The sequence below is a fragment of the Salvia hispanica genome, chromosome 1 (genome assembly GCF_029641045.1).
Source record: "Salvia hispanica isolate PSC_SH4W2 chromosome 1, Shi_PSC_v1, whole genome shotgun sequence".
Classification (NCBI taxonomy): domain Eukaryota; kingdom Viridiplantae; phylum Streptophyta; class Magnoliopsida; order Lamiales; family Lamiaceae; genus Salvia; species Salvia hispanica.
Genome location: NC_142692.1, coordinates 10,366,117 through 10,393,942, shown reverse-complemented (window position 1 = coordinate 10,393,942; position 27,826 = coordinate 10,366,117). Strand labels below are relative to the sequence as shown.

The window sequence follows — 27,826 nt, the reverse complement described above, 5'->3', positions numbered from 1 at the left end:
ATATTTCTTTTTCATCAATTTTAACACGTATCCACCATTTTTGCTTCATCAAATATATATAGTAGAAAGCGGCATGACATTTATTTTCCTTTTTTAGTTTTAGATGCCATATTTGATTGAACATGTTAGATAGAGTAATCATTGTTTATTATATGGAGGACGTTGCATTTGTATCACCACTGATATAACACATCTAACGTAAATTTTAAAATATAACTAATTGGAAAACACAATCAAACTATGCATAAACCATAATCTGATTTCAATTAAAACTAATTATTAAATAGGCAGGGAAACATTGTGTTTGTTTAGCATCTTTCAATTTGAGGAGACAGGACATTGCATTAAATGACTTTACCATAAAAAGAAATTAAGTGGTGATAGCTGCTAATAGATTGAAATTCACCAACCAATTAATATCATTTAGTTTAAATTATATAATTAATTAGTGGAGTACTAAACAAATGCAATAAGCTGTTCTAATTATGCCCCTAACCCCTAATTAAACCAGCTTCAGACCACCAGATGTTCTCACACTCTTAAATGTGGTTACGACTTCACATTCATTAATTTAACACAAGCCAGGCGCCAAACAGATCGTTACTATTTTCTGCATGTTTCATTTCACATAACTTGCAAAAATTGAAAGAATAGATTAGTTTGAGGAGCAGTCTTGTGATGCAAAGGGTAATTAATTATGAGATTAGGGTAACCATCTAAACACATTGATTAGTATCGTGATTGTGATGTCTTTTTGCTTTATGTTCGTATTTTTCTCTCTATTAACGATAGTTTACTAATACAGCCGCATCATCATAGTTTGAATATGAAATCTTCGCTTTTTACTAACCAAAAAAATTGTTGGTCGTATATAGTTACTCAGTTCAATCTAGTATTTAATTTGTTACGCATAAATCGAGACGCCTCATGTTTTGGATTGTGCTTAACGATCAAATTTAACTAAAATTTTAACCGTTGGTATCAAGGAGTACTAATAAACATTTAATTTGTAGCATGGATATCCATCCACTACTAGACACTCATATGGTGGAAGAATTAAAATTGAAAAACATCATTATTCTTTTTACTGCGTAAGAGCATTCACAAAAGCAGTCCCGGCCCGACGGGGCTACATTGCAAGCCCCTCTCGACGTGCGGCGGCCTGGCTGCAGTCGGTTTCAGCAGCTGCATTTGCAGCAGCCGGACCCAATTTATTTAAATTTGTTTTTCAATTATATTTATTATATACGATCCGTTCCATAGTAATAGAGACACTTCTTTTCAACACGGAGATTAAGACCAATTGTATTAGCCTGTTAGGTGAGTTAAGTAAAAGAAAAATAAAATGGAAAATGAAAAAGGTAGAGATATAAAGAGAGAAAAAAATGAGAGAGAGTAAGTAGGTGTGGAAAAATGTGTTGACTTTTACTATAAAGAGAAATGACTCTATTACTATAAAACATACCAAAATAACAAAATGACTCTATTACTATGGAAGGAAGGGAGTATTAATCATTCTCTCTTTAAATACTCATAACTCATTTTTCATTTTTCACTACCTCTTATTTTCACTACACACAATTCCAACTCTATTTTTTTTAATGGATTCAAGTTATCAAGCGGCTTTCTCGGAAAAAAAATTGGGGATTATGTAACTCTTCTTTAATTTTTATTGTAATATTTTATATTTAATTTTTGAGATATTGGCATCTAATATCACCAAACTTTCAAAAAGTTGGATTTTTACCACGAACTTTAAAATTGACAAATAATATCACGAACTTTACCCCGTATTTGTTTTTTCCCACGAATGAAAAATTCTCACAAATAATATTATGATACCGATATTTTTTTTCGTAATTTCTCGACAACAATTTTGAAAGTTTCAAGTTTTTCAATCTTTGAAGATAGTTTTTCTTAAAGCACACCCTCCAAAATTGTTCTTCAATAACATGAATTTTTTCATTCGTGGGAAAAAACAAACCCAGGGTAAAGTTCGTGATATTATTTGCCAATTTTAAAGTTCGTGGAAAAAACCCAATGTTTTGAAAATTTGGTGATATTAGATGTCAATATCCCTTAATTTTTTATCTTTAGTATCTCTGAATTTATATTAATTTTTATTTTGAATTAAAATGAGTAGTTTTCAAGCTGAATTTAGGGCTGATTGCACTATGGCTTTTCGTTTTAGGGTTTGAAATGAGAAAAAACTAATGTGATAATTAAAAATGGGTTGTGACTGAAATTTAAGACTATGAATGCTCTAAATTGATACTCCTTCCGTCGGCGAATATGCGTCTCATTTTTCATTTTGATCTGCCGCAAATACGAGTTCCTATTCATAATTACTATAAACCGTAAAATGGCTACATATTCCATCATCTCATTCCATTAAGACAATACTCCCTTTGTCTGCGTAAAAGAGTCTCAGTTCACTTTTACTATAAATAGTATAGGGGTCCCCTAACTCATTTCATTTAAATCTAATAATAGTATATATAAATGAGACTCATATTCTATTGACTTTTTCTTTTCTGATTCATTTTTTTTAATATTTTTTAAAACTCGTGCAAAAAGAAATGAGACTCGGAGACTATCATTTAAACAAGGGAGATAATTTTCTTCCAACTAATTTTCTTTTAACATTTCTTATGCAAAAAGTAGTACGAAAAGGATGAATAAAGTGAGTAAAAAGAGGGTGGAAGGCTATGGAATTAGGCGGTGTCAGAAGATTTCTAGCGGTGTGATTTGACCAACTCATTTATGGCCGGCGATCCCCTCAAGCCTGCTGCCCTATTTCAATTACTTTTTCATTCGATGGAGTATCTGTTGATATACAATGCCCATGAAATTGAAGTGTGGTTAGGTGAAATATAATAAAGAGGAAAAAGATATTTGAATATATTTTAATAAAGATAGAGGAGAAAGGATGTTATTTTTAAAACTGAAAAGTAGTAATCTTGATTGGGATAGAAAAAAAAAAAAAAGAAGGAAATGTGGTCATTTTGAATAGAATGGATGGTGTATATTGTTATTCCAGTGTAATTAAAACTCATTTTTATTTTTAACTTTTGCCAAATCCATATTTTTTGTCGTCGATCAGGCACGGCCTAGGTTTTCAATTTATGAATTGGACATCAAATTAATATTGAATAAAAATATATGATACGTTGGTGATTTTTTATCACTATTTACCACATCACTGAAATCCCTTTGTGGTTATGCTCTTCATGACCGACTGTAGAAGCCGATATTAATAAGTGGAGCATGTGATTAAGATGAACTAAACTGAAAAAGATTACTGCTACTACCTACTAGATAAGACATGAGAGAGGGAAGACCAATTTTTTCAGTTTGTAGTATAATTATATTTATAAGTTTGTAAATAAAAAAACGAGGTAGTGTGTGCATGAATAAGCACTATTTGGCATTCATCCCAGTCCCAGCATTGCAATTTGCAACCACATTACTCGGAGAAGAGCTCCACCTACGTCTCCTGATTCTTCAACCCCTCAATTCATTCACTCCCCTTATCTCTCTGCAACACACACATACAAAAGCATTTTCAGTCTCCCCTTTACTCTTACCGCCACTTGTCCACTTCAATCAGGCATCAAGCTTCTGATTCTCGGCCGCTCCTCATTTCACTCTATCCACTCAATTCTCTCTAGCCTTGACAACAGTGACACCCACAGCTCCGTAATACTACAATCATATTGTCCTTTTGCGTATTGCTTGGAGGTGCAACCCTGATTGATTGGCGCTGTTACCTTTTTTCTGCCTCTATCAATTCTTATCCGTCTGCCAGGGAGTATGGCCATGCTGGCGCAGCATCATAGACAGGGAGAAACCATAAATACGCATCTGGATTCCGGCAAGTATGTAAGGTACACGGCTCGACAGGTGGAGGCCTTGGAGAGGGTTTACTCCGACTGCCCTAAGCCCACCTCCCTGCGCCGCCAGCAGCTCATCAGGGAATGCCCCATTCTCTGCAACATTGACTCCAAACAGATCAAAGTCTGGTTCCAGAACCGCAGGTGACTAATTAGATTTCTTAATACTAAAAAAGATTAAGTCTTGTTTAATGTTGAGGATTGGGTTGTTGCAACTGAATGCAGGTGTCGACAGAAGCAGCGGAATGAATCCACCAGGCTTCAGAGTGTCAACACAAAATTGAGTGCCATGAATAAGCTATTGATGGAGGAAAACGATCGTCTGCAGAAGCAGGTTTCTCAGCTGGTTTGCGAGAATGGGTATATGCGCCAACACTTGCAAACTGTATGTAGCTACCTCCCTTTCTTCTTTCCTTTTATACCTCTCTTCTAGATTACTGCTGTTGGACTTGGATCTATTATCGTCTGTGTCCATGATTTGTTGCAAATTTTATCACCCCTGTTGTTGTGTTTTACTTTATCCTGCATCAAATGACTTGCCAAAGATTGCACACTGTGTGTATGGCATGAATCACTTGAATTCTGAGTTTATGACAACATCTTCCTTCTTTCTTTAAGCCTTTCATAACATACGCTTTATAAAAATTTCTCCAGGCATCTGTACCGACCACTGATGCAAGTTCTGAGTCAGCGGCCACGACCCCACAGCATTCTCTTAGAGATGCTAACAATCCTGCTGGGTACTTCATCTACTTGTTTGTTCCTTTCGATTCTTGCATTTGTAGACTGCCAGCCTTCTTACCATTTTATTATATATTTGCGCGTATATGGTGCTTTTTGGCAGACTCCTCTCTATTGCTGAGGAGACCTTGGCGGAGTTCCTCTCAAAGGCTACAGGAACTGCTGTTGATTGGGTCCAGATGCCTGGGATGAAGGTTCGACTCATCTAAAATGCATTTTGGCTGTTTTTTGTTATTATCCTGTTTGAATCAGTGAAGCAATCCTTTCAATTCTGAAGAATCATTATTATGATTTATTCTGTTCAGCCTGGTCCGGATTCGGTTGGAATATTTTCTATCTCGCAGCGTCGGGGTGGAGTGGCAGCTCGAGCTTGTGGTCTTGTTAATTCGATGCCTTCCAAGGTAACAAACTAATTCAGTTATATGTTTGTTTAAATGACTTTCACTGATAGATATCTCGAGCTGCATACATTAGCTCCTTTCCTGAGAGTATTTCAAGTTTTACAGATTGCTGAGATCCTTAAAGATCGTCCATCTTGGTTTCGTGACTGTCGAAGCCAAGAGATTTTCACTATGTTTCCTGCTGGAAATGGAGGGACCATCGAGCTCTTACATACACAGGTTGATTGGTTGATATGTCACTGTTACTATGTTTGCATACAGGTTATCATTTCAGAAGCTTGAATAACTGATAATTGTTAGCAGACATATGCACCGACTACTCTGGCTCCAGCTCGTGATTTTTGGACTCTAAGATACACAACCTCATTGGAGAATGGTAGCCTCGTGGTAAGTAGTCTTTCTATATTACCTGATGGTTGTCATTATATGGTTGATGCTTTTCTATATAATTCTGTGTGCTAAGTACTAATTTCATGGTTTATGGTAGGTAATACAAGATGTCTGTAACATGGTGTATCAATTGTCTCAGTACGTCTTAGATCTTGATTCAGCATTGTAAAAAATTGCTTTCATTTTCTGACTGAATGTTTATGTGTTCAGTACCCCATGTCAATGCCATCTTTATTTAGCTAGTATGAAAATTCTCTTATTAATGCGTTCAGAGTTTTATGGTTATGGACAATCCATCTATTAAGAGGTTAAACTAAAAGAGAACCCCAAAAAGCGCATGCAAGGTTTGCAGGGGAAGCCAAGAATAGAAGAAATTGATTATTGCTGTAGTCGGTATGCTGATATGGATGTGATCTGTAGTTATTATTCTCTTAACTTTTGAAGGTATGTGAGACATCACTTTCTGGTACTGGGGCTGGGCCATCTGCAGCTGCTGCATCACAATTTATCAGAGCTGAAATGCTTCCATCTGGATATTTGATTCGGCCTTGTGAGGATGGAGGGTCAATTATGCACATCGTAGATCACCTTAATCTCCAGGTACTCTTTTTTTCTTTCTTTCTTTTTGTTATTTTCCCCTTTTCCTTTTTCTCTTTCTCTCTCTCTTTCCGAGCTTAATTAGCTCAAAAAGTTCTTTATCAATGGATGCAACATAATAGAGCAAGTCTCACTGCACTGTTTCAGGCATGGAGCGTGCCAGAGGTATTGCGGCCGCTTTATGAATCATCAAAAGTTGTGGCGCAGAAAATGACAATCTCGGTCAGAACTACATATAAAAAGCTTTATAAATTAGTAAATTACTCGTTTCTGGTTTTGACTATGGAGTTGATGTAGCTATCTTGTGAATAAAAATAATAACAAGCCTGGGAAGCTTTGAACAACTAACTTTGCTTTGGACTTTGGAGAGTTGCGTAGTTTTCTGTTTCCTTTTTGAAGTGGACTATGGACCCGATTGCAGAACAGTGGTTTCTAAAGTCTCCTTTCTTCTCTTTGATGTGGCTAGTTGCTTATCTTTGCCCACTTTAAATGTTACTACTACAGGCGCTAAGATATGTTCGGCAGATAGCCCAGGAGACAAGTGGGGAAGTAGTATATGGTCTCGGTCGGCAGCCTGCTGTTTTGCGGACCTTCACCCAGAGATTAAGCAGGTAATAGTCTTTCGACTGAATTCCTCTGCGAACTAAATATGATTATATAATTTTGTGTTCTATCATAGATATTAGGAATTGCTATAATTATGGCTGGATCCTTGTAGAGGCTTTAATGATGCTATTAACGGATTCAATGATGACGGGTGGTCGATATTAAATTCTGATGATGCTGAAGATGTAGTAGTTGCCACTAATTCAGCCAAGAATCTAACTGCTGCAAGTGTTCTCTGTGTAAAAGCATCTATGCTGCTTCAGGTCCCTTGTTTTTTTATCCCCTGGAATTATTATGCATGCTGCTTAGCACTAGTTTCATAATTCAAATCATTTGCCTAGAGATTTCCTCTTTTTTTACATTTTATTGGGTTTATTTTGTCCATTTATGGAAGTAATCTTAATCTTATTGAGCATCCTTTCGTGTATTGTTTATCCATGATGATACAAACCCTCTACCCTGAAGGTATAAAGATTGGTTTATAAATTGTTGGAACTGATTGAAAGTTAAAAGCGTAGCAACTTGTAGCCCTTTTATATTGTTAACTAGATCTGTTAAATATGTTTCTCCCGTGATTGGATGAAGAGCTCCACCACCATCCCGTATCATTTTGTACTAACCTGAGCCCAACGTTTCCTACCAGAATGTCCCTCCAGCAGTGCTAATTTGCTTTTTGAGGGAGCATCGATCAGAGTGGGCGGACTTCAATGTTGATGCCTATGCTGCCATGTCATTGAAGTCACATACATGCTCATATCCTAAGATGAGGCCGACGAGATTCACCGGAACCCAAATAATCATGCCTTTGGGTCAAACGATTGAACATGAAGAGGTACATGCCTTTTTTTTTTTTGTTTTCTTTTGTAAGTTTTTATGCTATCCAGCATCAGATGGCTTTGTTTTTTAAACATGATTTTGCATAGAAGATCAAATTCCAAATTTGTGGATCTGACTCTTATGAAATATGTCCAAGTAGTAAATACACTGTCAGGCATTATTGTATCTATCCGAACTTTGTACTAGTTTTCCCTTTTTTTTGTTTCCCTGTAATATTTTCATGAAGAATTGTAATGAAAGAGCTTGATGAATATTTTATGTGCTTAGTCATCTGAATATGATGTGTATTCACCTCATATTCTCATAATTGTTTTGGTTCTTCGGTATCCCAGATGCTTGAAGTTGTTCGTTTGGAAGGCCACTCGCTTACTCATGAGGATGCTTTTTCATCCAGGGACGTTCATCTTCTACAGGTCCTCTAGTCTCTTGCTCATATAAATGGATCTCGACTTATCCCCAGAATATGTGATTTTTTAATTTTGAATGCATATATATGCCACAGATGTGCAGTGGGGTTGATGAGAATTCTGTGAGAGCCTGCTCGGAGCTTATTTTTGCACCCATTGACGAGATGTTTCCAGATGATGCACCGCTGCTGCCTTCTGGTTTCCGCATAATCCCACTTGATTCAAAATCAGTTGAGTTTTGCCTGACATATGTATTCAATTGTTTTACATGTTTTAGAAATTGTCTAGCAATATTGCAGTTGGCAAACTCATGAAGATTTGAACTGTGATTCTGTTGCTCATTATTTTATATTTCACTTGCCGTTATAGATTGAGTTATGTGAATAATATAATATTTCTGCTTGGGTTCTGTTGCTTCAAATATGGTTTAGTCTCTGCAGATGAAACATGTTGTAGTTGAGGCACTTAAAAGGAAGAAAACAAACATAAATCTGCATCCTTAGCTATTTTTTCTACCCTTAACAAAACCTATAGTCTAATATTAGTGAATTATGTTTAACTAGAAATATATGTCCGAACAGGGCGACTCCCGTGATTTATTGGCCTCGCACAAGACACTAGATTTGACATCGAGCCTCAAAGTTGTCCCAGCAGCCAGTCATTGTGCAGAAAATGCAGAGTCACCTTGCAATGCACGATCAGTGTTGACTATTGCTTTCCAATTCCAATTCGAGAGCAATTTACACGACAATGTTGCCACAATGGCTCGTCAGTATGTCCGTAGCGTGATCTCCTCGGTGCAGAGGGTTGCCACAGCCATTTCTCCGTCGGGGTTGAGCCCGACAGCCGGGCCAAAGGTGTCTCCGGTCTCTCCTGAAGCTCAAACGCTCGCACATTGGATATGCCAGAGCTATAGGTACTGCTAATATTAAATTCCACACCATCACCACATTAATTCGGGAACACCAAAATGAGATGCAGATTGTTGATTTTGCATTCGCAGCTACCATATGGGAACCGAGTTGCTAAGATCCGAATCTACTGGCGGTGGCTCAGTGTTGAAGACGCTTTGGCATCACCAGGATGCCATCTTATGCTGCTCCTTGAAGGTACATCGACGACTCTCAGTTATATTCTTGGTCTATGACATTCCTCAAAAGTACTTATATATGTTATCTGTGGCCGTGAATTTCTTCCTTACAACGATTTTCTCTCCCTCCCGTTTTAGCAGGCTCTGCCAGTTTTTGTATTTGCAAATCAGGCTGGGCTTGACATGCTGGAGACTACGCTGGTTTCTCTGCAAGACATCGCGTTAGATAAGATATTTGATGACTCTGGTCGCAAAGCATTGTTCTTGGAATTCGCTAAGATCATGCAAGAGGTGACAACTTGTACATTTTGCTTGAGTATCTTCTGATTTTGATTGAACTGGTTTAAACCTTTGTCAGGGATTTGCTTGCTTACCTGGTGGCATTTGCACGTCAACAATGGGGCGGCATGTCTCGTACGAACAAGCCATCGTGTGGAAGGTCTTTGTGGAAGAAGAGAGCTCCTCCGTCCACTGCCTTGCTCTCTCTTTTGTCAACTGGTCATTCATTTGAATCTCTCAATCTCAATTTCCCAGAAGAAATTGAATATGGGGGAAACAAAAAGTTTTGACATCTATTTCTGTTTTTTTGCTAATTTACAGTGTTCCAAATTGTGATGTATATTCTCGTCCACCCTAGACACCTTAATGTATTGATGGAATCCTTTTTTTTGCTAAAAACTTAAGTCTAGATTTACATAGTAGTAATGGCAAGCTACCATTTCTGTTGCCTTAACCACATTGCAAAAATCTAATACGGAGTAATACGTTATTCAATGAGAAAAGTAAAGTATTTCCTGCATAAATAAACATAATTAAACCAAGGGTCATGATAATCTATAAACCCTCTAAAATACAAACTATACAAAATCTAATCCTACCCACTATTTATAAGTAATCTACGGATAAATATCATTGGGCTTATGAAATGTCAATATATCCTATAAATCAGTCAACAAAGGGTAATTTGGAGACAAATGTAATCCGTTGAAATCATTAATTTCGGTATGATTATGAGATCCCGTTAATTCCGTCGTTTCACTTCTCACTCCTCTATTCAATTCTCGTCTCTCTTCTTTCTCCCATTCCATCTTTTCTTCATCAACACGAGACGTCTTCTCTTCTCTCTGAAATCAATCGACCCTAAACCCTAAATCAATCGACGCTGACATTCTCGTTGCCGTGAAGCTTATCATCTGCGACTGCATCATGAGTTCTGTCCGACAACGAGGGCAAGCATCGGCAGCGTCAACTGAAGGTGAGATTTTCGGCGAAAAACCCTAGTTTTCAAACGTTTTGACATTTTTATTCTGTTTTTTTTTTTGTGTTTTCCATGACAAAAGCTATTCTTTCAGTCTTTGTTGACATTTAATTCTTTTTTTTTTCGTTTTACTGGGCAAAAACCTATCACATGATGAGCAGCCTCCGATTTTGAGAAACTCACAAGATTTTTCGGGGTGATTTCCTCTGTTGATATTTAATTCCTATTTTTGTGTTGCTGACATTATGATTCTCGGTTGATTTTTTGTTGCTGACATTATGAATTGTAGACATTCTCGGTGTTTTTTGTGTTGCTGACATTTTGATATTAATGGTTGATTTTGTGTTGATGACATTATGATTCTCGGTTGATTTTGTGTTGCTGACATTATGAACTGTAGACCTTCTCGGTGATTTTGTGTTGCTGACATTTTGTTATTAAAGGTTGATTTTGTATTGCTGACATTATGAATTGTATAAGAGCTTTTGTTGACATTAACAAACAAGGAACCATGTTATGAATTGTTTTTTTTTTTTTGCTTATGTTTGTGAATTATTGTAGCACCCGATCTGGAATTACTGCAGCTATACACACAACAGAGAATCATCATCGAAGAATGTCATCACTTAATGTCAGCGGCCGAATTGTCAGAATATCATCGCAAACTATATAAGATAAAACACATTACTGGCAGGTGGAAATATTGAATGTTGGATACATTGACATTGTATGATGCATTGACATTGACATTGAATGATGTTGAAAAATTGAAACTTGCACTGACATTGTATGATGCATTGACATTGACATTGTATGATGCATTGACATTGACATCGCAAACTATATCAGATAAAACACATTGCTGGCAGATTATGTATATGTATAGAGCATCAGAAATCTACATTTCGTAAACAGATTCATCAACCATTTCGAAATATAACCTAATGCTCATGTCTTCTACTCTACCTACTCTGTCGGGTCAAGCACAACAACTTCTACACTAGATATTCAACAATTTTTTCACCAAAAAATCGTGGAAGTTGATATGAATTAGCAAGAAAAATACCTTGAGCTTCGTAAGCCATTTCCATTTCAACACAAACGTTGAAGTTGATCGTACGCCGGAGAAGATTTGGGATATGAATTTCAACAGGAGATCGAAGTTGATATCGCAATGTTGAATAATTAAAATATATTATATTTTATGGCTGAATGAGTAATGTAATCTCTTTCAAAAAAAAGATAATAATGGTAGTTTGGGAGAGTGGAGATAAATTATGGCCTCATCATTGACTTATCACACCTAGAGACGGTTACAAACAATTCTGGTTATGATTGTACCAGATTGGAGTGAAATGAGGATGTGTGTAACTGACCACAAATAACGATTTCCATATACACCCCCGTAGACATAAATTGTACTACCCGGTGACATCAAATTTGTAATCACCTAACAGCCGTAGATTAGTTACAATGATGGTGTGTGATTAAAGTTTGTAGTTTGTATTATAGATGAGAGTTTGTATTTGATCACACCTCATTAAACCAATCCTCATATACAGAATAGCATTCGACTAACACTATTTGTCTATTTATATAGTTGTACACGTCAATAATCACACAGAACATGATGGATTGATTACATGTAACCGGAGAAACGAAGAAGAGAAATACTAATGTAGTCCTTCTTCAACACAAAATTTGTCTGTAATCACAAGATATTTGTTACTTTCATCTCGATGCCACTGACCAAAAATTTAACAAGAAGGAAGGTAATGCAGCAAACCAACTGAGGAAGGCGCCATAGCTGTAGCAGTTTCAAATTCTGTGCAATGATTTTTACCACATGAGCCCAGATCGTTCCCAATCAGAACAGTAATGCCTGCTGATGCACAAGCTGGAGCAAAAGTTAAGTTAGAAGTAACCTGCAGCAGCCAACAAGAAATTGGTTTTAATTTAATAAACACGAATTCTGCTTCTTAGTTCATAAACCAACAATGCATTTTTTAAAAAGTGGTGTACTACAGAGAGCCAATGTTATGAGAATTGTTGCAGAATACAGCTGAAAACTATTTTACCCGGGATGAAAATCAATTGAAGTCAACCATAATTATATAAAGAACTCACAAAGCAACATTAAGTTGTGGCAATACTAACAAAAATAAAACTCCCCCTGTCTCCCAAAGTTTGTCCCAATTTGACCCGATGTGGGTTTTAAGAAATTGTTTAACTTTGTATTAAATAAAGGTGTGTAGTGGAATAAGGGTCGGACATTGAGGGTGCATTTAATGTCTATTCTTGGTAAGATTCCAAGTGGGACAAACTTTGTGGGACGGACAAAAATGGTAAAATGGGACAAACTTTGGGGGTAGTACTACTAACTAGGAGTATTATTATTATAAAAGGGTACTAACATGCCACTTTTTACTGACATATTCCATTCTAAAAATATGTAAACAATCTGATGCACTTTTAGTTTGGGTTCATCATTAGCATATCTCAGTCTGCACACCCTTGAGAGAGTCTGGTTTTACTGTGAAAAATGTCAAAATCAGAGTATATGCTAATGGGGTGCTATGATATCGATCGATGATACAAGTGTTCTATCGGACTCTAGCAACCAATCATGCAACTTTTTCTATGGGTGATAGAGACTCCTCAGGTACCATGGATGAGAAAACTGTTGCTTCTAATGACTTGGGTTTCTTTCACTTTGAGTCACCAGACAACAACCCTTTCGGAGACAGACCAATACTTGATTTGTTGGCAATTGAAACTAAAAAAGTAACATAAAAACTGTTCCACATCGGTGCCAAGAGAAAGCTGAAACTAGTATATAAGTCTCATGGGCCCTCCTCGGTTTTAGGATGGAACCCATGGATTTCTATCACGATGTCTCAATTGGTTTTAGCATGGAGCCTAAGAATTTCTATCATGAGTGGTTAGCATGGATTTCTATCATGAGTGGTTAGCATGGGAAGAGGGGTCTAATTTACAAGTTGGAGGAGAACAGGTACCCAACGGAATCGGTCCCCCATAGATATCTGCGAAGGTTTAGCTAAACCCACTCCAAGTCAGAAAAGTGTTGTCGTGCCTGATTTGTTTCAAGAGGATGTTGACACTTGAATTTGTGGGTGTGGAATTGGAGGGCACAGAGAAGGCTATGGAACAGGCTCTCAAGGAAGGCATTCTTGGCGAAGCTGGGCCATTGAAAAGGAACACCAGTCCAAAGAAATCAGAAAATGATGATTTAGATGATAGTATTGGAATAAAGGAATACAATGACACCAACTACTGGAGAGTCAACCAGGAGGTTGCAGTGTCGGAGTAAGTACAGTACACGTTACTCTCAATCTTGAACCTGCCAGTGATCCCCTTCGGTATTCAAATGCTAATGAGGGGAATGTATGTACAGTATATTCTTGTAAGAGCCTGAATCAGATAGACAGGCTACAAAATTGCTGCCGTTGCTTATTTATTGCCACTCAGTTCAGTTCTCTAGGTTTGTTATATTTTTTTGTTACTTACTGTGGGGATTGTTCTCCTCTTTCATACTAGTATTCTTGTTTATTTCCTTCTTACTTACCAAATTAAACATAGTATTCATCTTTGTGTAACATCATATATGACAAGATTCTTCATCGAGTGGATGTCATCTTCATGAAGCACTGTACCTAAGTCTCCTGTCAGGTTATATAATCTATGCACGTTAAGTTTATTAATGAGTATTAATATACTTAACTCTCAATTTTTATGCACTATTTCAGGTGTAGAAGAAAAAACTACTATCATATTCTAAATTCTCTATGGATTGTTACCAGGTGAGACCGAATGTTTTATGCGGTTTCTCAGTTCTTCAGGTTTCTAAAATTGTCACCAATGCTATTATGAGTGGACAAGTAATGTATATAATTCTGCTTAGTCGCTAGATTTTATAAATAGGGTTTTGAAGAGTGTTCTAGAATAGTGTTGAACTCAAATGATGTTAAATTTCTTTTTGATAGTCGTCTTTTGATTTGAATTTATCTAGGAGTTCATTACGTTGATTATCTTCTGTGAATTTGTTCAACTTTCTGCCTTTACTTGAACTTGATGACGTATGAAATGAGGAAAACTGGTACGATATTGGGGTCTCCGATAGGTAGAACGGAGATCGGAATAGCGCCTATGCAGAGGGAATTACTCGAAGAAGATGAAGGGGAAGAAGCTTGCATTAATTCGAAAAACATGCCTTACAAATGAGCATCAATCAACTTATATAGCTGTTGTGCTGTACAGAAATAACAAATTCTTAACTAACTACTCCTCTATAATCTGCTATGACGCGCCTATGGCGAATACATCAGTGATTCTTTACTCCACGTGTTGCTTGCATCCAAGCAACACGCTTATTTAAATCCATCTTCACGCTTATTCCACTCATGCGCCTTATCACGTACCAAATCTCCCCCCATAGAATAAACCTTGACCTCAAGGTTTGAAGTGCGGGAAGCGCTCCTGAAGGTCATGTAAGAACTCCCACGTCGCATCCTCCGGGAAAGAGTTCGCCCAATGCACTAAAACTTGGGTGGCCGGTCTGTTTCCTCTCTTAACCAACCGTCTCTCCAGAATCCGCACTGGCTCCAAGAAGGTGGCGTTGCCTACAGTCGGCAAGGTGCCATGAAGCTGCGCAAGAGGCCCCATTTTCTTTTTCAACTGGGAAACATGGAAGACAGGGTGTATTTCACAGCTCGAAGACGGCTGTAACTTGTAGGCCACCTCCCCAATCATATCAATTACCTTAAACGGACCAAAAAATCGAGGGCTAAGCTTTTGAAATTGCCTATCCCTAAGAGTATTCTGGCGATAGGGCTGGAGCTTAAGGTATACCCAATCACCAATAGCGAACTTCCTATCAGACCGGTGTTTATCGTGCTGCTGTTTCATTCTCTTCTGAGCACGAGATAAGTGGTGCTTAAGATTCTCCATCATAGCATCACGAGCCATGAGATGCTCATTCACCTCATGCACTGCCGAATCTCCTTGGAAGTAAGGAATGTGGAGCGGGGGTGGGTAGCCATACAAAGCCTCAAAAGGTGTCGACTCAATAGCCGAATGGTAGGATGTATTGTACTAAAACTCTGCGAGACTGATCCATTTGCTCCATTCAGTCGGCTGATCCCTGCACATGCAACGCAAATAAGTCTCCAAACAACGATTGACCACTTCCGTTTGGCCATCCGATTGAGGGTGATACGCGGTACACAAGTGCAATTCGACCCCTTGAAGCTTAAAAAAATCGGACCAAAACTTGCTAAGGAACACCTTATCACGATCACTGACGAGGATTGTGGGTAACCCATGCAACTTGAAGACAGTATCCAAGAAAGCCTGCGCTACAGACATAGCTGTGTATGGATGACTCAAGCACATGAAGTGAGCGTACTTAGTTAACCGATCTACCACCACCAATATGGTAGATTTGCCGTGAGAGAGAGGCAACCCCTCAATGAAGTCCAAACTCACCTGTGACCAAGCTTCCTCTGGAATAGGAAGGGGCTGCAACAGCCCGGGATATGCGCTGTTGTCGTACTTAAATCGCTGACAAACATCGCAAGCCCTGATGTAGTTGCGTATTTGTTTTTCCATGTTCGGCCAATAGAAGAGGGAGGAAAGGCGCTTGTAAGTAGCCAGAATTCCCGAGTGGCCCCCAGAACTCGTGTTATGAAATAGATGAATAATTTTCAGCCGCAAATCACTGTCATTCCCCACCACCAAACGACCTTTACGGCGAAGTTGATCACCCAACCAAGAGTACTTAGAATTCAGAGAAGGATTCTGTTCCAACTCGTGGACCAGAGCCTTCAGCGAATCATCAGTGGTCCAAGAAGCCTCAATAAGTGGATAAAGGTCAGTCGAGACCGATGTGATAGCCATACAAAGAATATCAGAAGAATGGACTCTCGACAATGCATCTGCAGCGACATTATCAGTACCCTTCTTATAAGAAATGACAAAATCAAATGACATCAGTTTAGAGAGCCAACTGAGCTGTCCCGGGGTTGTGAGCTTTTGCTTTAACAAGTAGGCCAGAGTTTTATGGTCAGTCCGTACCTCAAAGGGCTGGTGACCCACATAGTGACTCCAATAAGTGACTGCATACACTATGGCGAGCAATTCCTTATCATAAACCGATAGTTGTTTCATCCTTGGTGAGAGTGACTTGTTGATGAAAGCAAGAGGGTGCCCTTCTTGCATTAGCAAAGCTCCTATACCATAGCTCGAAGCATCGGTTTCAATAACAAACGGCAGAGAGAAATCAGGCAAAGCCAAAACAGGAGGTGTAATCATAGCTGCCTTCAGTTCAACAAAGGCCTTATCAACCAAATCACTCCAAATGAAACCATCTTTTTTAAGCAAATCAGTCAGAGGGCGAGCAATGATGCCATAGTTCTTAACAAACTTCCGGTAGTATCCCGTTAAACCCAAGAACCCACGGAGTTGGGACACATCCTTCGGTACAGGCCAGTCTTGCATGGCGCGGATCTTCTTAGGGTCAGTGGCAACACCCTCTTTAGAGATAACATGCCCCAAATATTCAATACTTGACTTGGCAAAGTCACACTTGCTCTTCTTCGCCATAAGGGAGTGCTCCCTCAACTTAGCAAAAACTTGTTATAGGTGTAGAAGGTGGGAGTCCATGTCGCGACTATAGATCAAAATGTCATCAAAGAAAACGAGAACGAACTTCCGAAGGAATGGCCGAAATACATCGTTCATGAGGCCTTGAAATGTGGCGGGAGCATTCGTGAGGCCAAAGGGCATCACAAGAAATTCGTAGTGCCCATCGTGTGTTTTGAAAGCAGTTTTCGGGACATCCTCTGTTTTCATCCGAATTTGATGATATCCCGCTCTAAGGTCAATCTTAGAATAGACCGTAGCCCCATGTAGCTCCTCCAAAAGTTCATCAATCAACGGAATGGCGTACTTGTCTTTAACAGTGATTTTGTTGAGTCTCCGGTAATCAACACACATCCTCCACGAGCCGTCTTTCTTCTTCACTAACACCACCGGAGAAGAAAAAGGGCTACTACTAGCCTGGATCAGACCCTGCTTCAACAAATCAGCCACTAAGTTCTCAATGATATTTTTCTGCAAGGCAGTATGTCTGTAGGGCCGAGAGCACACAGGGGAAGCTCCACTTGTCAACACTATTTGATGATTATGGGAACGCATTGGTGGAAGTGAGGTAGGTTTACGAAAGACCTCCTCCTGAGTATCGAGGAATGAACTGATTTTTGAGGAGTGAACAGAGGTATCACCTCCCACAGGACCTTCTGTAGCCACAATAGGGAGATCAGGTTCGCATACCTTGATACAACACAATTCAATTCCCTCACTGTGGCTGATTAACTTGTTCATTTCCCTCTCAGATATAGGTTTAACCATGTTGCCCTGCTGGCTACCTCTAAGGACATGTCTCTTTCCTTGAAGCTTAAACTCCATACTTAAATGCTTAAAATCCCACAATATGACTCCCAATGTTTCCAACCACTGCACCCCTAACACCATATCACAGTTGCCAAGTGGTAATAGAAGAACGTCAGTGGTAAAGAAGGTACTTTGCAGTAGCCAACACAACCCTTTGCACATCGCATCACACTCCAGCCGGTTCCCATCAGCCACATCAACAAGAATAGGTTTGATGGCAGTAAACTTCAAACCCAAACGCTTAGCTAATTGCAAATCCATAAAATTGTGTGTGCTGCCCGAGTCTATAAGGATGTTAATAGGCCTTTTTCCCACCTTCCCCGTCACCCTCATGGTCCTAAAAGATTTAGGAGAGCTAGAAATAGCATGAATGGAGATTAGGGGACTGTCCTCCTCACATGGCTCCTCAGCCACATGAATGTCCTCATCCGCATTCTCCCAAACAGGTTCATCAATTTCCAGTAGGTATAGGTATTTCTTAGCACAAACATGACCACGTTCAAATTTCTTCTTACACCCATAGCACACCCCTTTAGCACGATAGTCAGCCATCTCCTCTGGACTGAGGTAGCGCCTACTCTTAAATGACGACACAGGGGTCGGCAGCAAAGAAGAGGACATAGGACTCGAACCTCTCATCTCATTACCCCCAGATCGCATCTCACCCTGCTTTTTAGGAAGGGGAAAGTACCCATCCCTTGCCGGAGTAGACAAATCCTGCAGGCGCGCAAGCGCATATGCGTGCACCAAGGTTTGTGGCATAAAAAGCCTCACAGCACGTTGGACGGGGGGTCTCAATCCATTAATAAAATGGCTAATAGCATAGGCCTCAGTAAGTGTTACACGACCAAGAAGCAACTCAAATTTATCATGATAGTCGGTGAACGAACCTGTTGCTTGAGAGCTAAGAGCTCAGTCATCGGATCTCCCAAGAGGTGATCACCGAAGCGCGCCTCCAGAGCTTGCAGGAAAACAACCCACGGTGTAGCCATAGCTCGCTCCTGATATTGCACCCAGTTTTTGTACCACTGCAACGCGCGACCTTCAAAATTGACAATAGCTAGCCTGACCTTCGCCTCCTCGGGCGTCAAATCCACGGCGAAAAAGTGATCGCACCTTAGGATCCACCCAGCCAAGTCCTCCCCAGTGAAAATCGGAAATCCCACCTTAGATTGGCAAGTAGCAAAATATTGAGGTCGATTTGGGCTCAAATGGTGCAAAATTCGAATTGATGCTTCGATATCCCTCTTTTCTTCAGGCAGAAATATTTCAACATAATAATTTAAGTTAGCATCACATAATAAAGATTTCATTACTAGTCAACAAGTTGGAGCAGTTACAGCCAGCCATAATACATGAGTGAAATATAGTAGCTAATATGCACCAATCTTCCACCTTATGTGCAAATGCATTAACTTTTCAGTCATCCTTGATCCTACGGTGACGGAACTGAATCCTTTGATCGCTCAAAACACTTCTAGAATATTGTATAAACATCATGGACAAGTCATAAAATTTTAGGGTTGTAACCTTTTTAATGTTGTGTGTGGTGCTGAGGTCTCAACTAATTTCAAATTATTACTTATAAAAATTGACCCTACATAATGAAACAGTTTTAAAAATAAGAAAACTCTGACAACTTTTACATCTATTTTATAAGGTCAGGCTATATTAAAATTTGAACATGGAGATTAAATTTCAAATTTACTTTTAGGATTATCAAACAGAGAGTACTCCGATTTTTTGGGTTTCGGATCGGGATCGGGATCGGGTATGCCTTGATAGTACTTGATAAGACAAATTGGACGAACATCTCAAGTCACAATTGCCCTATAATAGTTCTAAAGGTTAGAAGATGAAGTAGTGAGTATTTTGAAAGATGATAGCAAAGACAAAAAAAACGCTAATTCGAGTAAGGAATGGAAGAAAATCAAAACTAGCAAGAACATTTACGATTGTTTGTTATCAATACAATTTTCATACTGGTATATTTCAGCAGCAATTGTGTATATTACAAGAGAATTGGTGTGAATTATGGTTTTACTAGTACGGATTTAGCTACGTCCAAATGGTTAAGGCGACAGGTTCCAATGAGATATTCCGGTAGCTCATCAGGTGTATTGGCCTGCATAGTATGGAAAGAAATCAAAGATTCATTGCTAGAGAGAGACAGAGAGAACAAGGTAGAATTCCATGTAAATAACCAAAAACAATAAGGTTTACCTGAACTAAGAATGCCATCTCAATGACTAGGTTGTTGAGGTAACCTAGAACAAGGCTGACCACCCCCCTCGCAACAGTTGACGACCCAATATCAACCCCAAGCTGTAAATTGTGTTTCATTATCACATTCACACAAATATTAGTACCATACTTCTAATATAAAAGGTACATGTCAGCTAAATTCTAGTGTCACAAAATCGTAGAAGTACGATCATAGTTGTTATGTTTATTCACTATTTGAAGAACATGATGGAGCCATAGTAAAAGGCACAGTTAAATCTATTTCCGAGAAAATACTTTACACAATAAAGCTTGAGTGGCAACCTATCATAACATAGAACTTCGTCATATGATTTATTCGTATTTATTATGTTCTCTAAGGTAGAGAAGTCACATACAGAATCATTAATCATTAGTTTTGAAAGACCCTGTAATCTCCATTTTTTCTATTCTAATGATTGGCCTAGTACAAGAAATGAACTAGGGGTGCTCAAAATGCAACTGCGAAGAGCAATGAAACAGAACGTGAATAGAAAAATTTGTGAGTGGCCCATAAGTAAGCTCCTTAATATGATACCTCGAGGTAGTTCTTCCCACGAAAATAGTTAATTTCTAATGCTTGACCGACCAGGCATGCCTTTTTTCCAACACTCTGCTTGACTATCCATGAGCCCTGAGAAACAGATTGTATGATCAAGTTTGAGATGCCTAATGTGGGAAGGGATTAATTATATCATCTACAAATTGTTATTGTTACTCAATATAAGAATTAAAAAAAAATACTAGACAGTAACAAAAAAGGAAAATAACCAACCTTTGAAATATATGGTATGAGCTTGAATCTAGAATTTCTATAAGCATCATCTCCTTTTACGAAGCTCTCGAGCAGAGGGGCCTCTTCTAGAGGAGTACTCATCATATAGTATAAAGCAAGATTGTATGTTGTTGAACCTGGAACCTATGCCAATGAAGTCAGTAAAGGAATTGCTCCAATCTTATAGAAAAAGTAAAAAACAATAAACACCTTAACTCACCTGTATGTTCACAATAAAAAAGAACTCGGGACCCCCCTTAGCAGCATATTTCTGCACATTAAAAGTCATTTCAATTTAAGCCTACACAGACCAATAGCAATAGTTGTTTGAGGCAAATTCTGAAGGGGCGAATCGTGTCTATAATTTACAGAACGTAAAATGCAAAACGTAAACATTTACCTGAACTATGCCCCCAGACCGGCCACCAAGATCATCTTCTCTCTTGTCAGATCTCAACCAGTCAGCACCTACCATTTCCATCAGTGTACCATTTGCTTTAATCTGGGTAACAAACAGAGCATATTAATGAATCGTACACAAATGGCCAAGTTCCCCACTTTGGTATTCACAAAATAAAAAGAAAGAAAAACTACAGAAAATAAAAACAATTGGGCATTGTTAGCAATAATTGTTTCAACATCAGCAACTGCATTGTTACTACTCAAGCTATCAATTTTCATACTTCACATTTCAATATTTCTCCCAAAAGAAATGCAAAACTAAGCAATTGCCATCAACCTTTAAAAAATACAAAGAAAACAAAAATGATGGAAGTATCTACATCTCTCAAATACACTATTCCACCAAAGTATTATGTTTTCCCCATGTATAAGCAGAAAGCAGCTATTGATTACACATAATACTACTGTATCTTAGATATGAAATACCACTTACTGGAGCTAAAGCAAAGTAAAAATACTGTAAATCGAAATTCTAGAAAGGGAAACTACCTTTTTTCTGTCATCCAAATAAGTCTTTCCACGGATCAGATATGTTGATGGATCTGTTGCTGTCCAACTGCAGAGCACATTACAAGTTGGATCCTTCGGAAGAGTGTATCCATATTTGCACAATAGACTCTCTTCCCTTGCCATGTCATGCAAGTCTACATAACCCTTTTTCTGAACTGCAGTACCAATATCTCAGACCATTAGACGTAGAAAGACGGGAGGCATTATCGTGAACTGGTTGCATACCTTGGGGACAAGTGTTATTACCTAATTATATACACATTAGTGAATGTTCCATACCTGCAAGATCATGCAACTTTTTGACAAAGACGGCAGCAGTCGACAATTTTGGTTGGCGTGCATCCTGGGAAACTCCAACTTATGAGGGATGAATAGAGAAAATGGCTAGCCAATTGTGTTGCAAAAAGAAAAGAAAAGAAAAGAAAACAAAACAAAACAAAATAAAACTACAAATAACCTACAGAGGTAGATAACACAAGGATGTTTATCATTTTCTGGCAAATATGGAGAAGTACCAGCCTTAACAAAATAAAACTACAAATAACCTACAGAGGTAGATAACACAAGGATGCTTATCATTTTCTGGCAAATATAGAGAAGTACCAGCCTTATGTTTGTATACTTTGTGCATAAAAACTCGGTACTTTTTTCCTAGAAAATAATTTGCCTGTTCCTAGTGAGTGAAATCTCCAGATTCATTTGTGATTGTTTCCATCCACATATCATACCAACAACCAATCCATAAACATAAATCCAATCCAGAAAAGAATGTGGCTTATTGAGGGAAAGTTATTTCATTTGTTATAGGTCCCTCAGACATGAACTACACCCCAGTCAGTTCACTTGAAGCTTTGTTATGATAAAAACACTTTGATGTCATGCCAAATATCCTAACCTTGACTGGCAATACCTGAGAATACATTTCTGGACCATAATCAGATTGCCAACCAGATTCTGATTGATCATAATCCAGAGGTTCTGAGACATCATAGAATTCATCTGTTGCATCATTCAATCCCACAAGACTTGAGTGTTCAGAAGGTGTTTTAAGCGATTCTTCCTCCACATCCTCCCTATTCTTTCCATTATCCATCCTAGTTTGAACATCAACGTTCAGATCCATCTTCTTTTGCTGCATGGTACTGTTTCTTATCAGCTCACCTGATGAGAAATCAGATGACGAACAATCCACCTTTGTTCTGAACAGCTCCCGTAAGGCTACAGAAAAAGCAATCAAGTTGAATCAATTCAAAGCATATGCTATATTAGACTACCTAAGTCATATTAAGTTTGGAAGAAGTATCAGTTAATCTATCAAGTTATACTTTTAAACATGCTTATGATTAATTCTGCCATGATTTTCCTTCTCATAACAAATGGAAGATAGTCTGCACATTGATATCATAGGAAAGTACAACTTTGGACCTAATGTAATTGCATAGGTTCAAAAAAATGAGCTGGAACATAGAGTTGATTTTAGATTTGAACTGAGTTATATATATGGCATCTGTTTTTGTAAATACCAAAATTGCAGCCTAGAATTGAAACTCCGCTAATACTTGGGTCCAGAATTGTAAATATTCGTAATATTACGCGCTTGATTTTCTTTAGAGAAGGCATACACATCCTCAAAGAATATCATGTGAAAGCTCTTGAATATTTAGGTCATGCCCAAAAACAAGCAATATATCAATAGAGCATGGGAATTTTCATTTCATCCATATAAAGAGATAGAAGAACTTGAAGAGAATTCTAAGGAACTCAATTATAAAAACAATTGAGACTCAATGGCACATGCATGGGCTAAAGTTATGATAAAAAGGCACGTAGCACACCAGCAAGTCTTCCCAGCATGCTGATTGTTATTGACCTAGCTGATGATGTTGACAAATAAGATTTCCAAAATTTCCAATCAATAGCAAGCATGTGCTTCACCACTGAATGCTTTCCTTGATTAACTGGAGATATTACATATCCTCCACCTGCCAGGAAAGTATACAACCATACACAACAATGTCAAGCTACAATCATAAAATGCTTAGATTTTTGTTATCTGAGATTTAAAAAATGGCCAAATGCTAGGACCTCATCTTGCAATACACTAGAATAAAGAAGAATGGAAGATCAAAGTCATGTCATAAATTCAAAATACAAAAATGAAGGGCATATTATGCCAGCCAAATTCAGTTACTTTCGCTTTAATATAATGGCAAACACAAGATGCATGCAGATGTATAAGGATGAAGATAAATTTTGACAAATTTCATGGCAAACATGCCAAACAAAAAATGACCATTTAACAGTTACGACAAATATAAGCCCATTAATTACATATTTACAAGCATACATTACTTTTAAGGCAGGCGCGTACATAACCCCTTTTTGGCGGACACTTCAGATGAAACACAGAATGATACAGAATCACTGCAAAATGCAAAAAATTTATTGTCATTTTTCAAATCAAACAAAGATCCAGAAAATGATTTCAGCCAGAAATGGATTACCATATGTACCATCATCCTCCCTTCTCCAATACCGCCTTAACAGAAGATCCCTTCTTTTCATACCCCTGTAACAGATTATGCTATATATAACTCTTGAAGATGAATAAATAAATGTTCAGTACTGACAGAAAATGTATAGATCAGACCAAGGAAGCCAATCGTGGAATAGAAACTTGTGAACTATATCAGTATGGCCATCAATATGTTCAATCACAGAACCCTTATGAAAACAGAAGTCCCATCTGCATAAAGGTAAACATAAAGAAAGGGTGAGTGACAACTCAGATGAACAGCTCTACGGTAACTGTCTCCAAAACACATACTGGCATCTTTCTTAGTTGCCTCCAGTCTGATATGTAATAGAACTACACAGTGGAGGTATCATAAATGGCATATATTTCACTTGTACAGCAGCTATAAAGTTCCGTGACATTATTTAAATCTGGGAATGGATTTTTTATGAACATGATTAAACATGTATCAAAGTCTAAGACTGATTGTTTATTAAATTCAGATCTGTCTTATGTATAGCCTGATAGTGTTTACTTACTCTGATCTTGAAGGACCAAGAGACATTAGAGTCTGAAAAATAGCCTCTGAAGTTGCATCAATTACACCAACAGCCATTATTGCAGGATGATCATCCCACTACAGTATATGGAAATAATTCATATCAATTTAGCTTAGAGATATCATGCGTCAACTAAACTGCTCAACCTACCTTCCTATAAGATTCTTTGTCCTTAGCCTCCTTAAATAATCGGAGACCTGCAGATTTTTACATTAAACAAGGCACCCAGCAGTTTTACAAGATAGGAAACAAGCTTAAAAACATACCATTCTGGCAACCAAATATTTTCCAAGGTGATGGTGCAATAACATCTGATGTCATTGCATCACTGACTGAGGATGAGTAGACAGTCCAATCAATGGAATATGAATGCTTGCTGGAATAGTTTAGCCTGAACAATATAGAAGGACAGAGAGCATTAAAACGGATCTCATTTAGGCAAAATTAGATGCGTTGAAACAAGAAATTAATGACGCGGAAACTTTAAAGTCATTGTGAAAAAAAGTAAAAAAAAAACATATGGAAACGCTTGACTTGCTAGTGAAAGGTACATTCAGCAAGGTAGAACCAACTCAACAAGGTTGATGACAATTGAGTAGAGCAGTTTCATCTGAAATTGTTTGGTCAATCAGTAATAAAAGCTAAATTGTTCACCTCAACGACTGCGGTACATGTCTCGAATGGTCAAAATCTCCTTGATTCTGGTTTGGCTGTATTAATTGGTAACATTAGTTTTCAGTCTATAATTACAAGAGAATTCACAAAAAGAACAGTTTCAACCTTTAAAGCTGATTCCTGGAAAGACTGGATCCATCTTGCGGCTTCTTCAGGCCTGTTTGCTCCCAACTGCAGATTGCAGAAATTTCTACTTGCAACGTTGAGTTAAAGAAAAGGGCTAAAATTCAGAGTAGAAAGCTCGCATACCTTCAGTTGGTCGTTGTGATTAGACGTGTTATAAAGAGTAAAGATGAAAAAGACCTGCAAATTACATATAGAAGAGAAACGTGCCATTCAGTATTTAGGACGGAACACGAATTTAATTATAGGATAAAAACAGGCACATAGAAAAGGAAATTTCATGCAACACCATTCGGTGGCATACCTTTCTCTGGATGCTCTCCCTTCCATTGTCAGTCACCCTTATGCAAGAATCAATAATGGCACTTCTAACAGGATCCTGAAACAAAAGTTACATGTAAGTCTTTAGGCAATACATGACCTATAAGTATTTACTGGTACCAAATATCTATACTAAACGAAAATGTGATAGCATCGACACTGGATTGAATATCAGATTTTCACTATAAGTTTGATAATTCTAGGCTAACAGGCTAACAGCTACTCCAACTGAATCATGCACTAATCTACCTTATAGTGAAGGACAAGGTAAATGAATGCTAATTCTATAACATAACTGGTAGAACAGCATACAAAAATTTGAAAAACTATTCAAGTCAACAGAGTGTCAGGTGGCAACTTTTGCAGCTATGCAAATCAGTTTCTATTTGTAACCATCATATATCATCAATAATGAAAGGAGAAACAGATAGGCCCATGACCTTTTCTGTAATATCAATCAAATTGACAAATTATCATCAAATACATGTTTCTGTGCTGGACTATTCAGATAAAGTGTCAGATCAGTAAGAGGTGATGATTGCTTTTAGCAGATTCCCATCTATGTTTCTCAGATTTATTAACTAAATGCGCATTGTATTCTGCTTATCACATTGAGAACATACAGTTCTACCCATCAGATAGCTATACTCATAAACTAAATAAAGTAAGGAACAAAATTACTCAAAAATATGTTTATCATCATCCAAAGAGTACGGAATTCGTGAGCCACATTCTTGCTGATTCTTCAGCATCATCATGAAGAAAAGAGTAGAGGAGTTAGATGCTCACACTTACAGCATGACAACAGACCACTAAATGAAGTCACTCTATAACTACGATCGATAGTATACGCATAGTCCTAATTCTTGTGACTCGATATACATACACGTTAATGCTAAGGAACTAATACACGCATCTCCATATTATGCATGATCGTATGTCTGTAGTATAGAAAAGGCTCACAAATTAATTGACTATAAGTACTACTATAACACAAAGAAATCCCAAGAGACAGACTCTCCTAAACTTCAGTGCATACAAAAGTCAGGCTGTTATACAGTGCACCAAACCTGATAAAAAAATATCACCCAACAATACAAATTATCCCAGTCCATGTTATTTGAGGCTTATAACTCTCTGCCAGACTACGTAGTCCTGATTCAGTAAGCAAGCGCCAGATGATACAACTAATCAATCGAAGAGATCAAACTCTCCGTTAACACGATATAACAATAACATCAGGAGATTTCAACAGATGAACGAAGTCAAACATATCCGATTAGGAAATTTTACCGAACCACTGGACTCCTACTATACAATGGGGAAGCACAAGTACCGAAGGCAATCAAAACAGCAAGCAGAAGTCGAAATTCGCCACTCATAGAAATGCAATCAAATTACACCACTGGACACTCGTGCATTTACACATAAACAACCGAAACATACATCGAGATGGACTGAGTTAACAAAGTAAACCTCGTCGGGTGAAGCTGGCACCGATTTGAAGCTCCTAAGCAGGTGATCCTGTAGAATGAAGTAGCGTTTCCTGGAATACTGAAGTCCAATCCGATTCGAGCGTATCGAATACAGCCAGCCTTCCATCCTTCCACCATCACTCTGCAAAGCCGCCATTTCTATATCCGCCAATCCGAAACGACCGCACTCCCCCAAAATCGTTGGATTGAAGTCAAATCATGGAAGCGTGCGGCAATACGCGGAGGTCGCACAATTCGCAGCTGCTGTATGTTTGTGTGTGTGAGAAGGAATATGAATATGTAGAGAGAGAAATGGTTGTTTAATCGTGTTAATGGCGTCGCCCGATAACTTCTTCTTTCTCTCTCCGTAGCTAGCTATAGCTATACGTTGGTTGGATGTTTGTTTTTACTCATTTGTTAAAAGCAACAGAAATCGATGCAACTGCAAATGTGAGACA

General features: G+C 38.2%; 4 protein-coding genes across 6 annotated transcripts; 1 reads left to right on the top strand and 3 right to left on the bottom strand.

Moving 5' to 3' along the window:
• The first annotated feature begins 3,402 nt into the window (after positions 1-3,402).
• Positions 3,403-9,695, top strand: LOC125221295 (homeobox-leucine zipper protein REVOLUTA-like). Its single transcript, XM_089062669.1, has 18 exons — positions 3,403-4,037; positions 4,119-4,278; positions 4,548-4,633; positions 4,738-4,828; positions 4,940-5,035; positions 5,141-5,254; positions 5,339-5,422; positions 5,870-6,025; positions 6,170-6,244; positions 6,527-6,633; positions 6,741-6,891; positions 7,272-7,460; positions 7,798-7,878; positions 7,968-8,102; positions 8,454-8,788; positions 8,876-8,981; positions 9,104-9,253; positions 9,321-9,695. The coding sequence occupies exons 1-18, from the start codon at positions 3,814-3,816 to the stop codon at positions 9,471-9,473; spliced, it is 2,493 nt and encodes an 830-aa protein (XP_088918795.1). The 5' UTR covers positions 3,403-3,813; the 3' UTR covers positions 9,474-9,695.
• A 4,995-nt stretch (positions 9,696-14,690) lies between these two features.
• Positions 14,691-15,206, bottom strand: LOC148933224 (uncharacterized). The gene has a single exon (XM_089059617.1). It carries the CDS (start codon positions 15,204-15,206, stop codon positions 14,691-14,693), a length of 516 nt encoding a protein of 171 aa, XP_088915743.1.
• Positions 15,207-16,874: 1,668 nt separating this feature from the next.
• Positions 16,875-19,003, bottom strand: LOC148933223 (uncharacterized). Its single transcript, XM_089059613.1, has 2 exons — positions 18,634-19,003; positions 16,875-18,580 (listed from the first exon to the last, which is right to left on the bottom strand). The coding sequence occupies exons 1-2, from the start codon at positions 19,001-19,003 to the stop codon at positions 16,875-16,877; spliced, it is 2,076 nt and encodes a 691-aa protein (XP_088915739.1).
• Positions 19,004-19,603: 600 nt separating this feature from the next.
• Positions 19,604-27,826, bottom strand: LOC148933222 (Pleckstrin homology (PH) and lipid-binding START domains-containing protein). 3 transcript variants are annotated; one of them, XM_089062961.1, is made up of 21 exons: positions 27,370-27,822; positions 25,877-25,951; positions 25,699-25,752; positions 25,555-25,620; positions 25,429-25,484; positions 25,041-25,165; positions 24,925-24,971; positions 24,754-24,851; positions 24,350-24,445; positions 24,204-24,268; positions 24,052-24,123; positions 23,535-23,681; positions 22,610-22,917; positions 21,979-22,042; positions 21,679-21,854; positions 21,128-21,229; positions 20,948-20,998; positions 20,728-20,871; positions 20,491-20,586; positions 19,914-20,015; positions 19,604-19,815 (listed from the first exon to the last, which is right to left on the bottom strand). In XM_089062961.1, exons 1-21 carry the CDS (start codon positions 27,523-27,525, stop codon positions 19,723-19,725), a joined length of 2,193 nt encoding a protein of 730 aa, XP_088919087.1. In that variant the 5' UTR covers positions 27,526-27,822; the 3' UTR covers positions 19,604-19,722. The 3 variants fall into 3 exon arrangements, 2 of the variants coding, with proteins under 2 accessions (XP_088919087.1, XP_088919086.1); XR_016134589.1 differs by lacking the exons at positions 19,604-19,815; positions 19,914-20,015 and having other exon boundaries at positions 20,728-20,864; positions 22,595-22,917; positions 27,370-27,826; XM_089062960.1 differs by lacking the exons at positions 24,204-24,268; positions 24,350-24,445; positions 24,754-24,851; ... (5 more) ...; positions 25,877-25,951; positions 27,370-27,822 and having other exon boundaries at positions 24,071-24,116.